At 43.0% G+C, this 15,038-nt stretch overlaps 1 protein-coding gene across 3 annotated transcripts in view; it reads left to right on the top strand.

The window, feature by feature from the left end:
- The window catches only part of Psd3 (pleckstrin and Sec7 domain containing 3), a 505,243-nt gene that overhangs the window by 68,228 nt on the left and 421,977 nt on the right, over positions 1 to 15,038 (top strand). Inside the window, exon 1 of one of the 3 annotated variants that reach the window (XM_063234821.1) lies at positions 7,792 to 7,927. The exons of the other annotated variants lie outside the window; for them this stretch is intronic. Within the exon in view, the coding sequence (XP_063090891.1) occupies positions 7,907 to 7,927 (21 nt within the window). The 5' untranslated portion in view covers positions 7,792 to 7,906. Of the gene's footprint in view, positions 1 to 7,791; positions 7,928 to 15,038 lie in introns of those variants that run through there. 3 annotated transcript variants of the gene reach the window in all.

Raw genomic sequence — 15,038 nt, 5'->3', positions numbered from 1 at the left:
GTAAGTTGGAGAGAAGGCTTGGCAGGAAGAGGAGGTGCCCCGGTGCGTCCCAAGGGCTAAGGGCAGGGGCAGAGGACCACACTCGCCCTCCCGTTCCCACTGTTGTGTTGCAGCTGAAGTACAGAAGGAGATTTAATGCTAAGTCAAGTTGGTCCTCAGGACAGGATTATGAACTGAACCTGCAAGTGGTCTGAACCCTGCTTGGGTTGCCAAGTGCCATGTACTGATGGGAAATTTCTGTTACTGGATAAGTGAGTCATGGAAGGTAGTTTTGGTCAAACAGAAATGGACCTTAGTTAACATCCCTACTGTGACAGATATGTGGATTTCATTAGATATTCTTGTTATAATTCCAAGAAGCTGTGGTAGTCTTTTGGTAACAAAAAATAAATAAAATACTAATTAATTGCTATCATCCTTGAAAGCAATGTACTAACTCAATCTGTCTTTGTAGTTAACTCCGGAAGTAACTCCCCCCCGCAAAGAGTTTTGCTATATTGTTCAGGCTGTCCTTGAACTAACTAGTATAGCCCAGGCTGGGCTCTAACTAGCAGTGATCCTCCTGCTTCAGCATCCTGAGTGCTGGGATTACAGATACAGGTCACTATGCCTGGCAGAAATAACTATTTTTGCAAACAATGCATGTGAGCGAACATTAGTCACCCTTGGTGAGGTATAAAACTAATGAGACAAAGTAAGATACTGTTGGAATTATAGAAATACAATACTAGCTCTTCCATTCTTTTTGTTGTTGTTGTTGTCATTTTGTTTTGATTTTTGCTGTGCCGGGCAGTGACCTTAGTACAGAAGTGATATAGGGGAATGAAATTCCCAACCTATGATAAGTCTGGTACAAGTTTGTGTTCTCTAAAATCAAAGAATGAATTTTACGAACAACAGAGGATAAGAGCACCATTTTTTATTGATAGAGAGCTTCTGTCAGAGGAGAGGCAATAGGGGTCCCCAGTGGGTTGCCAAAGAGTCTGTCTTTTCTAGAAACTTTTATAGAGTAAAATCATGAGGTGAGGCGAGTCTAAAGTGGGGAAAACTGGAAACTGGCAAAGCAGATGGGCATGAGGAGCTGGGACAGAACTAAGGTCAACCAGTTAGATTAATTGTTCAGGTAGAACTGACCAAATTAGGGACTAATGGGGTAGCAAGTCAGGTAGCAAGTGAGCATTCATATGGATCAGTGATTCTATTCTCCTATAGGGGGCTGGGATGATGACTCCTGGCTTCTCAAAGTGATCCAGATTTAATCCTTAAAATTTATACCTAGGGTGTGGTTGTGTGCATTTTGCCTTCTGTCTTGAGATCTGGCCCACAGCAAGAGGTGTGTGTCTCCTCCAAGGTTACAAGATATTTGGTCCTCTGTACTGGCTTCCTCGAGGGCCTAGCCCTGTCTGACTGCCTATAATATTTTTAACTAGCTCAGCGGCCTGCAAGAGAAAGATACTAGGGCCTGAGGAATTCATGCCCCTCTACCCATTTGAGTGTGGGTGTCACTTAAGGAGTATTCCACATAGCCCCAGACCAAAGCACAGGCAAGCCTTTTTTCCCTTTCTCACACTTAAACTCAAGGGCCTGATTCATCTGTAAGGTGTGCATTTTTCTATCATCCATGTCAATGTTCATAACCTCCAATAAGCATAGCTAGTTTACCCCCATCATTGAGTGTACACTTCCAATCCACGGCCTGTATGCAAGGACCTGGAATCTACCTATTGGTACCATGTGGTAAAAAACTGGTGGCTTTGCACGTGGTAGCCAAGTGCCCTATTGATGAGCTATATCCCCAGCCCTTTTTACATTTTATTTGGAGGCAGAAACTTGCTAAATTGCCCAGGCTGGCCTTGAACTTGTGATCCTCCTGCCCAAGTCTCCTAGGTAGCTGGAATTACACACTTAGCCCTTTTTCCATTTCTCTTGAGAAAAATAAAGCAGGAGTTTTGCCTTTGTTTTCAGTCAAGGTCTCCCAATGTGGTCCAGGCTTGTCTTGAATTACTGCGCAGCCCAAACTCATGACACTTCTGTTGCAGCCTCCCGGTTGCTGGGATTAAAGGTGTACACCACTGTGCCCAAGTTAAACTTCTAATAAAAGCAGAAATAATGATTTCAATGTTGGGAGAGGGAGCAACATGGAAACTGCTCTTTGAAATCTTTAGAGAGGTTAAATTTTTTTTAAATGTAAAAGCAGTCTGAAAATAGACCATGATGAAAATATATTTGTTTTCCTCCTGCTTTCCTGCCACTTCTTTCCGGTCTCCTCCTCTGTCCTTGCTTGTTTATCTTCTTTCCGTTGGAGTATGTTGGACTCCCCTCTTTTTCCTTCCCATCAGTCCTTTGGCGACCTCCTTCAGTGGCATAGTGTAAAGACCATTCTAAATGCCAGCTTTATGACTCCAACACTTACCTCTCTCCAGAATCCTAGCCTCACATCTGCAAGGGCTTGCTCAGCATTCTTGCTGAATGTCTGAAAGTTGCCTCTACTAACATGTCCCAAACTGATGACCTGATCGCTCCGCTCCCAGCCTTGCAGTTCCATAATCGTCCTTGCAGTTTAAAACCAAACCTTTGAGTTGTTTGCCTCTGTTTCTCTCACACCTTGCATCCATCTCTGTCAGCTCAACTTTTAAGATAGGACCAGAACACGAACACTTCTTATCACCTCCTTTGATCTCACCCTGAAGCAAGCCAGCATTGTCTCTGATTTGGATTTTTGCAACAGCTTAGTAACCCACCAACCAGCTTTTATCTGGATCACTCAGGGGATCCTGATAAAACACTTCTCAGATCATATCACTTACCTGCTCAACAGATAAGTTGCTGTTGAGAGCCCAGGTGCTTACAGTGACCTATACAATTCCACACATCACCTCTCCCGCTCCTCCCTGGCTTTGCCAGCCCCAGGCAAGCTAGCCGGATTTCCTGTTGCTTTCTGTACCACTCCCTTTTGGTCTCCTCTGCTGTCCTTGCTTGTCTATCTTCTTCCTATTGGAGTACGTTGGATTTCCCTTTTTTCCTGTTTCCATTCACTTCGGTGGCCACCTCCTTCAGTAGCATGGTGTAAAGACCAACTCTGCTCTGCCAGCTTTATAGCTCCAACACTGACAGCCTTGCTGTGCACAGTACATACCAGGAACGATCCCAGCACCTATGTGCTTATTATATTCACATATTTGTGTGGCTCTTATCTTTTTTAGGCCTTTGTTCAACTTTCACCTTATCTGAATATCCTTTGCAATCATGCTGGATCCCACTTTCCTTATTACTACTGGTTTTTTTTCTTTGATCTATTTTTTTTCTCTAACGCATCTAGCGCCACATAACATCCCATTTATTTACTTGCCTTGCTTATTCTATGCTTTCCTAAGCTCATCGGTCTATAAGGCTCATGAGGAAAGAGATATTTCATGTCCTGCTATAATCAGTGAACTATACCTACTACATAATAGATGTTCAATAAATATTCATCAGATGAATGAATGAAAGAATAACATGCATAGGAGGAATAATAATCATAAATGGAAACATTTACTAGTGTGCATATTGTTACTGTTTTCTCCCCAGACTCAGCCTAACTTATTTGAGTTTTGGGAAAAGGTGAGTAGCGTCTACCCTATGCGTAGGCCCATCCTCTCCCTGCTGTATCTTCCCCTCTCCTTTCTCTCTTTAGTCAGCTGAGCACACCAAGCATATCTTTGTTCTTTGCTTCTTGTCTTGTTTTTTTTTTTTTTTTTCCACCCAGTACCACTCAGTATTCAGCAGAGCCCAATAGGAAAACAGCACGTCAAATTTAGTTTTATACAAATTCTGTCAGTTTCATCGCAGGCTACTGAAATTCAAGGACAACATGATTTTAGGTAATGTTGAATCTTTCAGTGTTGGGTAGTAGAAAATTTCAACATTTACTTATTGAGCTACTCTTATGGATCAAGCACAGTGTTAGAATCTAGAAATATAATAATCCCAACATATTGATGCATTTTCTGTTGTTGGTGTCTTACTTTCCTTGTTGCTGAGACAAAATAAATGACACCCAAAGTTAAAAGAGGAAAGCTTATAGTTAAAAGAGGTTTTAGTCCATGGTTGGCTGGTTCTAAGGCAGAGTGGTACACAGCAGGGAGACAATGCAGGAGAGAAGCATTTCATTGTGGGAAAAGAGCAAAAGCAACAAGGGGCCATGACAACTCTTTCTGTCCCTTATATCTTATGCAGGCTACCTAGGGTGGGCAGCCCTTGCATTCTTATACCTAGGGTCCTTAATCCTAGCATTGCACCGTGAATCCATCTGGAGTAAAACACTCTAGTTCCAGTCATCTATGACCACATAAGGGTTTGGAGGGACATCCAGACATAAGCTATAAAGCTGGTATATGTATTAGTCAGTTTTTGTTGTTGTTGTTGCTGCTGCAACAATTTAAAGGAGAAAAGGTTTATCTTTGGCTCACGGTTTTAGAGGTATTAGTCTATGGTCTGCTTGTTCTAAGACAGAAACATCATGGGGGAGGGCATGGCTAAGCAGAGTAAGAAGGAAAGATGCGGAGAAGAAGGGGCCAGAGACCCTTGAACATTTCTCTTGGTTAAAAATCCTATGTTTTTCCTTTAATGTAGTTAATGTAGTTTATACACAGAGTGATGTATGTATATCTGTTAAATACAAATTTTGATGAATTTTTATCAGTGTAACTAACATGACTCAAATAAAACATCTTCATAGTCTCCTAGGCGACACTTCCATGACCCACCTAAACACATCCAGTGATTTACTAACCTCCTAGGTATCTCTTAAGCCAATAAAGTTGACAGTTAAGATTGACCATTAAAATATGATCCATAAAACACTGTAAGTATGCACTGAAACACATGCCTCAGGTGTTCTAATTGAAAATACTGTAGAGGTTAGAGCTATTTGTGATTTAAAGTAAAATTTCCTTCTTTAAGTGCATATTCTATGACTGGTAGATTAACACTACAGAAGAGTCACAGTAAATATTTAAATTGCTTATTCTCCTGACATGAAATAACTTTAATCTATGAAATGACAAAACCCATAACACAGATTTAAAAATGTTAATGAGTATTAAGCATGGAGTTCATCTGTTTCTATTTATTCTTCCACTTCTGTTTTTTGTGGTACATTTCTTTCCATACCTGAGTCAATTACCTGGATTCTCACCTGGAATAAAGAATTTTCCTCTGACCCTTGGGCTCCCATATATGATACATTCAGACTCACTTGATTAAGTAATAAGTCTTGGGTCCATACTTCTAGCACTAAATCACAAAACACAATTCAAGTGACTTTCCATCTCTGCCTTCTGCAAGATTCCTTTCAGCATCAGGTTTTATTAGCACCCTCACCATGCACATGTGTACACACACACACACACACACACACACACACACACACACATTCTCTTTTAATAGCAATGCAATAGAGAGTTCCTAGATTTCTCTTAGGTTTTCAACCTAAGAAAATAAATGGACAATTTGAGAATTTCCTTTGATTGAAATTCGTATATTTTTTCTTCTATTGAGGCAAAATTTATGTACAGAGCAATGCATAACGCTTAAGTATAAGTTTTGATGACTGTAATTGATATCACCCAATTAAAAATTTTGCATCATCTGGAAAAGTTACAGTATGCTTCATTTAAAAACAAAGAGAATATTTAATATTAATCACTGTATGAAACAATTTGAAATTCCCTGAAACCCTACAGTTCATATATAAATTTGTGGCATCTTCTAAAATTTGATCCCATATAAAAGTGTATTTATTTTTATCAACAATAAAGATGGGGCTGGATCATTCTTAAAATGCTGCGGCTACTACTGCTACTACTACTATCAACATAGTAACATTTAGCAAAGTGTGGTGGTATTTTCTAAATTTGTGGATCTGTTAATTTTCTGAAATTTGTATTTGGGATTACCATTATCCCATCCCCCAAATCCACTATCTGGGCTTTTCCAAGACCTCTAGAAAACAGTGAGGATTAAATGTCAGGTAGGATTTCATCTTCCTTTCTGTTTCTCCCTTGGACCTTCTATACTTAACATCTTGTCTGCAATACAGTTTCTCTTCCTTTCCACATCACATACATAGAGCTCTTGGGTAGAGTTGGTGTAGGAATATGGTACACTAGCTCCTGACTCTGAACAGGAGCTGGTCTTGCTTAGCTGGTCTTTTTGCTTCTTCTTTTCTTTCCCCAACGTGGATGCTTATGTACAGTAATTTGAGCTGGATTCCTGGGGACCATTCCCCGTCTCTTGGCTTCTAAGCTTGCATAAATGTAGGGTAATTTTCCACATATATGAAGTTATGCCTGGGTTTATAAGTTGTTTAATTTTCCAATTTAAAGCCACCAGGCCACTGATCAGTCATTCTTCTGATTCTTTGCGCGAAATCATCAGACCTCAAGGTTAAGGCGACAAGAGTTTAATGGGAATATGCATGCAAAGACCATCTCTGCGAAGTATTCACTTAAGGGTAGAGAGGTAAAAGAAGAATCCACTGAGGAGCAACACGCCCAGGTAACAGGGTTGCCTGGCGGCCTGGACACGTGACCCTGCTGCTTGTCTGACACGGGGAGGAGCATGGACTGAGATTCTTCTGGAAGTTGAAAATTATCTGTATCCATGTGTCATCTCTCTTCTAGTTCCTCTCATGGTTGCCATGCCTATCCATCTGCCCTCCCTCTCTTCTTCTGATTCCTCTGGGGGTTGCCATGCACTGACTTTGACGGGACATCAAGGAAAAATAGGTGACTCATGGGGTCTTGCGTGTCCTTGCCAGCCTCCCGTTTGGTGGACAGAGAGCTGCTGAGCTAACTAGATAGCTCACGCTGACCTGGAGGGCTGGTTCCTGGGGCCACCAGGAAACCTGACCTCTACTCCTTCCCTAAACTTGGCCAAGTTTGTCACATCCCTTTCTTTGAATATCTCCTGCCGGTCACGTGAATAAGACAATAGGCTGCTACAGAACCCCAGGACTCCCGTGCAGCTGCTCCTTGGGGCTCCACCTCTAGCCAGGGTGAATTTAGGCCAGCGCCCTTCACCTCCACTGGACCTTTCCGATGGGAAAGAGGTGGCTTCAAAGTCTCCGTCTCCCAGACGAGGGCGCCTTTCCAGCCCTAGCTTTTGGTTTGGATCGAAAAAAAAAAAAAAAAAAAAAAGCCACAGGTCCGAGGCACTGCTGATTGAAAACGCCGTTGTTAAGTGACCCGAGGCCGCGGGGTGAACCAGGTCGCGTGTGTCCTTCCTGGAGGGGGCCCCCTAAGGAACACGGGTCTTTCCGGGCGTCCACAGGTCCCCGGAAAAAGACTCCAGGGGCAGCGGCTCTTCTCCGGGGTGTCCCCTTCAGAGAGGCAAAGACGGCAGCAGGAGCCACGCGGCCCCTCACTTGGCTGCGGTGGCCTCAGGGGACGCGTGTCCCCGACCCAGACCCGCTGGCAGCAGGCGGCCAGCTCGCAGGTCCCCTCCCACGGCCCTGCCCCGGAGGAAACGCCGGCAGGGCGCCTCTCACTTTTCCCGAGGTGGGAAGGCAGCTAGGGAAGAAGACAAAGCAACAGGCAGCTTCGTGCAGCCGGGCGGAGCTCGGCGCTCAGTACGCTCGGCAGCCTCGGGAGGCACCGAGGCCCGGGCACCGCCCCCTCGCGCCCGCGCCCCCGCCCGGAGCGCGCGGTGCTCGCCCCGCTGCCGCCGCCGCCCGGCCGTCCCGGCGCGCAACAAAGAGCCGCGCGGCCCGGACACCCGCCCGCACTCGCGCGAGCGCCGGCCCGAGCGCTGCAGCCGCCGCCGCCGCCGCCGCCGCCGCCGCCGCCGCAGCAGCAGCCCAGCCGCGGCGCAGCCGGCAGCCCGCAGCTGGCGCGGGTCGGCGCGGCCGGGCGGGCGATGGGAGATGGAAGGAAGCAGCGCCGCGGTGAGCGCCGGGCGGGCGGCGGGGTCGCGCGGGAGGACCGGGCTGGTCGGGGCTTGTTTCGCTTTGTCGCCGCTCTGTGTCCTGATCCCTGAGGCCACTAGAGTGTGAGACGTAAATGTCGGGTTCTCGTCGCTGTTTTCCTTTGCGCGCTTTCTTTGTGTTTGTTGGGGATCCAGAAGGGTCAACTTTTGGGTGTTAAAGTTTAGGGGGGTTGATTCACCCGTCTGCTTGGCTCACCAGTGACTCGCCAGGAAAGCCTGAAGACTCCTGCTTGCTTCAGGATCAAAAGAAGGAACGCATTAGAGGGGACCTAGGGTGCTGATTTTAACTCTGCCCAGTTAGCTCTTGTCTTCAGGGTCCATCACGTTTCCCTGTCAGAAAGGAAGAAAGAAAGAAAAGAAAGAATGAAAGAACAAACTTGCATTGAGCGAGCCAACAGGCAAGGGAAGATTATTTGGTATAATATTCCCAGTAGCTTTTAAAGACCTTTAAATCGTTTTGTTTCACATGCATTTAACTTTATCCACAGATGCCAGCTGTGTGTCCTGGAAAATGATGTTCTGAGATTTTTATTTAAAAAAAGGACAGCTTATCACAGGTTAGAGAACATGGATTTAGGATTTGTCAGTGACTTCAATGCTTTTACCATTTCCCTGGAAACACCAGGCAGAGGATGTAATGGACATCACGATTTCATTTTCCAGGGAGACTGGTTCTCCCACAGTGAGGCTCAGGATTTCTGCTCCAGAATAAGCCTTGAGTGGGTCCAGATGTTGGTGTAGGGAAGGGGAAGATCTGGAAAATTAATGTAAGTGAGATTTTGGCAACTAACGCTGCAGTTTATTAGTTCTAATTGAGTCTGCAAAGGATTTTTGCCAAGCCTGATCGTCAGGTAGTACAGGCAGGGTTTCTGCTTTCAAGGAGTTTGCATTCTGGTGGGAAACATTTCTGAGGAGGTTCTGTGCAGGACCCCAGAGCAAGCAGAGGGTCTGGCTTGATAGCCACCAAAGGGGGAGATGGCAATGAAATGGAGGATTGGTTGGGCTTTTTTTTTGAGAGGTGGGGAAGAGGATGTTCCCTGCCTCAGGAGAGAAATTGCCCTTTCTATTATCTTTGAAGAAATACTGTTCCTTCCTTTCTTTTCTTAGAGTATTTGCAAATTCCCTGTAGACATTCTGAAATGACTTGACATGCATTGTTCATAAGCTAAGATGTCAGTGTGGTAATGGGTTCATTTCAGTCTTGGAATAGGAGATGTGGAGGCAAAACCATGTGAACATTGAAATGTGTATGTGCTTTGGCTTAAAGACCAGTTCTTTTGAGGATTACTTGGGGTAATGTCATTTGGCAGTTATGAAATGAGTGTATCTTTGGGATTGTGTTGGATTAGGGGGTGAGTAATAGCTGGGTGATCCTTCCCAATTTTTAGAAATGAATTCAAACATGATAGAGGGCAAGGCAGGGATCTCATGAAAACCAATCAGGTGACAAGTCTGTGTACCTTAGTGTGCGATCCAGGAACGGAAGGCTGGTGGGCTACTCTCACCTTGAATAACTTCATCTGCAAGGATCTCAATATTTGAGGTTCTTTCAGAACAGTCTGGGCCATGCACAGAGGTGCTTGGCTTGCTTCCTGAGGTAATTTATTTATTTTTTTTGGCAAGATGGAGTTTGAACCCATGGCCTGGTGCATACTAAGCATGTGGTTTGTCACTGAACCACATCCCCAGGCACTTCTTGAGTTCTTTTGCAGTTACACCAGCCAGAATTTATTATAGGGAAGTACAGGAGCCAAGCAAATTTCTCCAGAGCATTCTTTCGCAGTATTCATGTTTTGACAAGTTTGTATTGTTTGTAATATTATTTGCAGACTCAGAGATTAAGTGGTGTCATTATTGTTATTATTAGTTTGTGTGCATGTGAAAGGGTGTTCCTTGGGGCCTTCTCTGATTATAAATTACACAACCATCTTCCAAAGACATTTTCCTCAAGCTCCAAGTCCATGTTAGTTGTGGAGACTGTTGCAATTTACAATGGAGGAAAAAGGTGGCTTATTTGCAGCGTTTATTTATTTATTTATTGAGATAGGGTTTTGCTTTGTAGTACAGGCTGGCCTTGAACTTAACCTGGCCTCAGACTCACAGTGATCCTCTGCCCTCAGCCTCCTGAGTGCTGGGGATTACAGATGTGAGCACAGGATGTCTTTAGAAAGTTCTCCTTGAAGCAAAATTATCTGGTTTCTGTATCTCAGTTGACAGTAAGGCATACCTGGGAACATCAATAGTGAATCTCTGCTTGTGCTTATTTTACTTACATAAAAGTAGTCGATGTCCTTGCAGTGTTTGTTTGCCAAAAGAAAGACTTTTTTTTTTACTTTGCCCAGAAGGTCAACAACCAGGGTGGCAGTAGCCTAGTGGGTGCCGGTGGACAAGGACTTTGTTGATACTCCAGGTCCAGAGGTGGTGGAACATTTTCTCTTCTGGTGACACCCGTGGTGTGAGAAAAGCTTCTAATTCCTCTCCCCTTCCTACAGGGGAAACCAGCCTGTGGCCAGGGCTCCCCATCCTCAAGGTTCAATGAACAGCAAACAACCATCTGGTTTGAACCCCTACCTTATCCTCCTCTAACGATAAATTAGTAAGATGAGTTGAATGTATGTCTTTTTTGTTTGTTTTTTTGTTTTTGAGACAGGGTCTCTATGCAGTTCAGGCTGGCCTTGAACTCACTTTGTAGCCCAGGCTGGTCTCGAACTTGCAACAATCCTCCTGCCTCAGCCTCCTGAGTGCTGGATTACAGGCGTGAGCCACCACGCCTAGCTTGAATGTATGTCTTGATGGTTGTTTTTTGAAGATTATTCTTGGAGTTACGGATTTGAGGTTAGTGGAAACATCTCGTTTTGACCTGAGGTGAGGGCTCTTTTCCTTCATAATATTTTAAAGTGGCTCTTCTGAGAAGCAGATTTTCCTTTAATAAAAGTTCCATCTCAAGTCCTAAGTTTTGGAAAAATACTTCCGTAATATGTTTCAGGCATAACGTGTGTTACAATCACAGTTTGTATTTATTGAGTTCTTACGTGAATCATCTTTATTTTCCATGACAAACTCATAGAGTCAGATCTGTCATCATCTCCATTCTAAAGTCAGGTGGTTAAATAATTTACTTGGAATCTCACAGCTAATAAGTGGACCCAGTCTTCTTAACTTCCATGCTTGTATGTCCTTAGAATTAGCGTCTTGTGATGCAGAAATCCAGCGTTTTGGCTTTAATATTTACATTCTTTGGGTCATGGGATTTGAAAACTGGATGACTAATTTATCAGTGACCTTTATTTTATAGATGTATTGGCTTTAAAGAGTGGGGCCATTTTTGTTGTTTGGTTAAAGAGATGGAAATTGTGTAATTTCTTCTTTAAAAATGTGTAAGAAGTTCCATATGGTTAGACGTAGTTAATTGAAATAAAAATAAAGCAGATTGGCAATTTAAAGTTGAATTTAAGGGTCGCCTATTTTAATTTCTAATTGCATCACCTTCGAGAGGGATGTAGATTTCTGTGCCACAGCAGTGTCCGTGCAGGGAAGGCTGCTTTTCCTTGTGATTTCTTGCCAGGAGCTGGGGCTTAGAGGCTATTGAGAAAAGGAGTCTGAAAGAGTAATGAGGAGGATGGGGCACGAGTGGAGGGCATTAATAAGAGCAGGCGACAGCTGCTGTCTGTTTCTCTGGCCTTCTGTTCTCAGACCTTTGCTAAGAAAAAGTGAATTATAGAAATGGAGCAGCTTGGCTCTTCCCATGGGTACTGGTTGGTGGACATAGGGAGTAGAAAATGTTCAAAAGCAGCTGTAGCTTCTTTTGTTTGGCTCCCAGGAGATCACTGGCTAAGGACCAGGGGAACTGCTTTCTTTTTCCTTCTGTGTACAAAAGCTTACATTGTTTTTTAAAATTAGATTTTTTTGAAAAGTCTTAACTTTTCCAAGAAACTGTTTGATAGATAGGATCGAATCAATCACAGGACACTGTAGGAAAAGGAAATCTATCTGTAAGAGTACACAGATGGTGCAGTTAAATGCTTACTGTCCTTGGGTTATATTATTTTCTTGCAAATTTATATATTGGAAAAATGCTAAGAAACTGACAGCAGGCTGTGAGATCTTCCACTTGTCTTCCTTTCCTTGTCCTAAAAACTGCAAGTAATGGGTGTTGAAGAAGCAAGATGTTTCCTTGGGTCTGAAAATTTTGTAGCATATCAGAATTCCCTTTGGGCAGATATTTTTGCTTTGCACATTTATTTCTAGTGGTTCCAAAGTCTCCATAAACTGCCTGTCTCAGCATGCTTTTTCCCCTTATAAAAACCTCTCATGAGGAAAAACAGAATTCATTGCTTTCTGTAAGCTAATATTTGGAAGTCAAATCCAGGCCAAAACTGAAATGCAGACATTATTATGCAGTTCATCCATCCATTCATTTATTAATTCAGTAAATAATAGTTACTTACTTTATGTTGGGCTTGAACTCTGTGTTAGGCTCGAAAAAACTTAATCCACACCTTTAAGAGAACCTGCCAACGACATTCAGAGACCATTGGGTCATCCTTCTGGGAGCCAAACTTCACAATCAGTAAACACCGCAACTGTGGAACCTATGAACTCAGACCCTGTGATCTTTCACTAAATCAGTGATGCTACTCAGAATTAGCACAGTTGAGTAGAATTTTCTGGTAAGGCAGAACTGATATATGACTTTCTTAGCCTTATTTGACTTCCAAGTACCTGAAGATACAGGTAGCACGATGTAAGAACTGCATTTTAAAATCTTACCTAATTTCGTGCATTTAAATAGCTTCAACTATTAGATAGTAAGATATAAAAATTGCATTTTAAAACCTTGTTTAACTTCAGTGAATTAGGGGCTGCTGTGTTTCCTAGCGTACTTGAATCCAGAGTGTTTTCATGGATGGCAGTGTCTGTCTTGGGCGCGTGTTTAACTCTTGACCATCTGGCTGCTCGTGGTGTGTTTACCAACTGGGCTTTGACAACTTTTGTGTACTGTACATATTTACCTCGTCATGTCAGATAAGTACAAAAGTGGTGAGAGTGTAGGGGCGGAATGAGATTGTAGGGGAAGCCAAGGTAGACAGTCATTGAAAATGAGTGAACTGTCTTATTTGACGGTGAGAACTATAGTAAAAATACATGAACAAATCTTGTTCAGGTAGCATGTAATTGACAATATTCAGCAAGATGGAAGACAGGGTTTGATAGAGAAAACGTCTGAGCATAGTCTGTCTCAGAGTAGACCGGGGTTATTTTTGTTTTATTTTGTTGTTCTTTTCTTTTTTTTTTTTTTGTTTTTTTTGTTTTTTTTGTTTTTTGAGAATTTAAGGAAATGGAGAAATCACTACAATTAGCTGCAAACTCCTTTGAATCTGCATGGGATACTGGTGACAGTGACAGTGACTGCTGGTGACTATCCTGCTGGGCAGAGATGGCTCCCAGATCACAAGGCTCTGCCAGGTCACCTGCAGAGCTGTCTGGGAGGCTTGGCAAATTCTCAGTGTAGAGAAAGCTGACAGGAAAAATGCGTACTGGGGAGGAGTGCTGTGGGTTTTAAAACTCTAAGAAAAAGAAATTTCTGAATCATGGTTCAAGATAGAGAGCACCCAGGAGGTAGTGCGTTTGGGAAAAAAGTCTTAATCTCTATACCCAAATGCATTTTAGTGACGCCTCTCGGATTCTCATGGGTTTCTCCACATCAGTGAGGTGTACAGTTTTGTAACCTGTGGCAAAAACGTGATATCAAGAAAAGACCTGGTAATCACGGAAAAATGTGGGGCTAAGGAGAGACAAAAGAATGAAACCTATTTAGTATTTATGATGGGCTGTACATTATGGGAAGCTGGGTGTGTTGGGGAGGACTGTGTCTGCATTCATACGGTACTCCAGTTTATCCACAGATTCATCTTCTGTGGTTTAAGGAAACTGGCCCAAGAAAAATAAATGGAAAATTTGGTGAATAGTTGGCATGTAAGTCGCAGTTGTATGGCACTGAGATGTGTGAAGAAGTCCCCTCCGTCTCACCCTCACCCTGACTCCTGCTCCTCTTGCTTGAGAGGAGAAGGATTTCTTTCTCCAGGTAACCCCGCAGGATATACTACTGCTTGGTCACTTAGCCTTCCAGTCGTCACATCTACCATTAGCAGTGTCACAGCGCTGTGTTCAGCTCCTCCTACCTAGTAGCCTAGAGCCGTGGGAGCGTACTGGTGTCGGCCACTTATTCATCTCATCAAGTAAACACAGCTGTTTTCTGACTCTGGATGTTCTCTGGTGTTCTGCACCTATGATGAAGATAGAATTGTACAGTGAATGACCTTTGGCAACTGGATTTTTCATGCAGCACAGTGTTCTCGGTATTTATGCACACTTCTCTCTTTCTTCTTTGGAGAAATAATTATTCAGATTCTTTGCCTGTTTTGAAATTGGGGTATTCCCATTTATTACAAAATTCTAAGTGTTCTTTATATATTCAGAATAGAAGTCTCTTGTGACATATAAGGTTCATAAACACCTGGTCTCTGAGTTGTCTTTTCACTTTATCTTTTTTTTTTTAATATTTGTTGAAGTAAGTCAGTAAAACTAAGATGATTTGTGTAATAAAAATTATTCTTTTTGTTTCTGACTGAAAAAAAAAAAAAGAATGGATTTAACCTTTTGTTACCCTATTTGGGAGGACCATGGAGCTCTAATGTCTTCAGATCTTTATGTTTATTGGGAGGGCATTTTGGAAGCTCTTTTTTTGGGGATCTTATGTAGAGACAATAGTGTTCTCCTGGGTAAGTCAGAGACATACTTGGACCCTCCCTAGTAGATAGTAGACCCTGTTGCTTTTTCTTAGGTCCTATGATTTCATCACTTTCCCAAACTTGTCTATCACAAGAGTCACCTGACTTTAGCTTTCTGAGTGCTGCCTGAAGATTTTGGTTCAGTGCTAGTGACAGGGTGCTTGTCATTAGCACTGTGCGTGATTCTCAAGATCAGAATGTTCAGGAAACCAACTGAATCTGGCTCTGTCACCCAGCTGTGACAATGATAAACTTATGGTGGTTGCCCTCAGAACTAAT

This window comes from Cavia porcellus, unplaced genomic scaffold (genome assembly GCF_034190915.1).
Source record: "Cavia porcellus strain 051 isolate PalLab524CR breed Dunkin Hartley unplaced genomic scaffold, mCavPor4.1 scaffold_24, whole genome shotgun sequence".
Lineage (NCBI taxonomy): Eukaryota > Metazoa > Chordata > Mammalia > Rodentia > Caviidae > Cavia > Cavia porcellus.
Note: the sequence above shows the minus strand (reverse complement) of the source record. Positions and strands in the feature narration are given on the sequence as shown.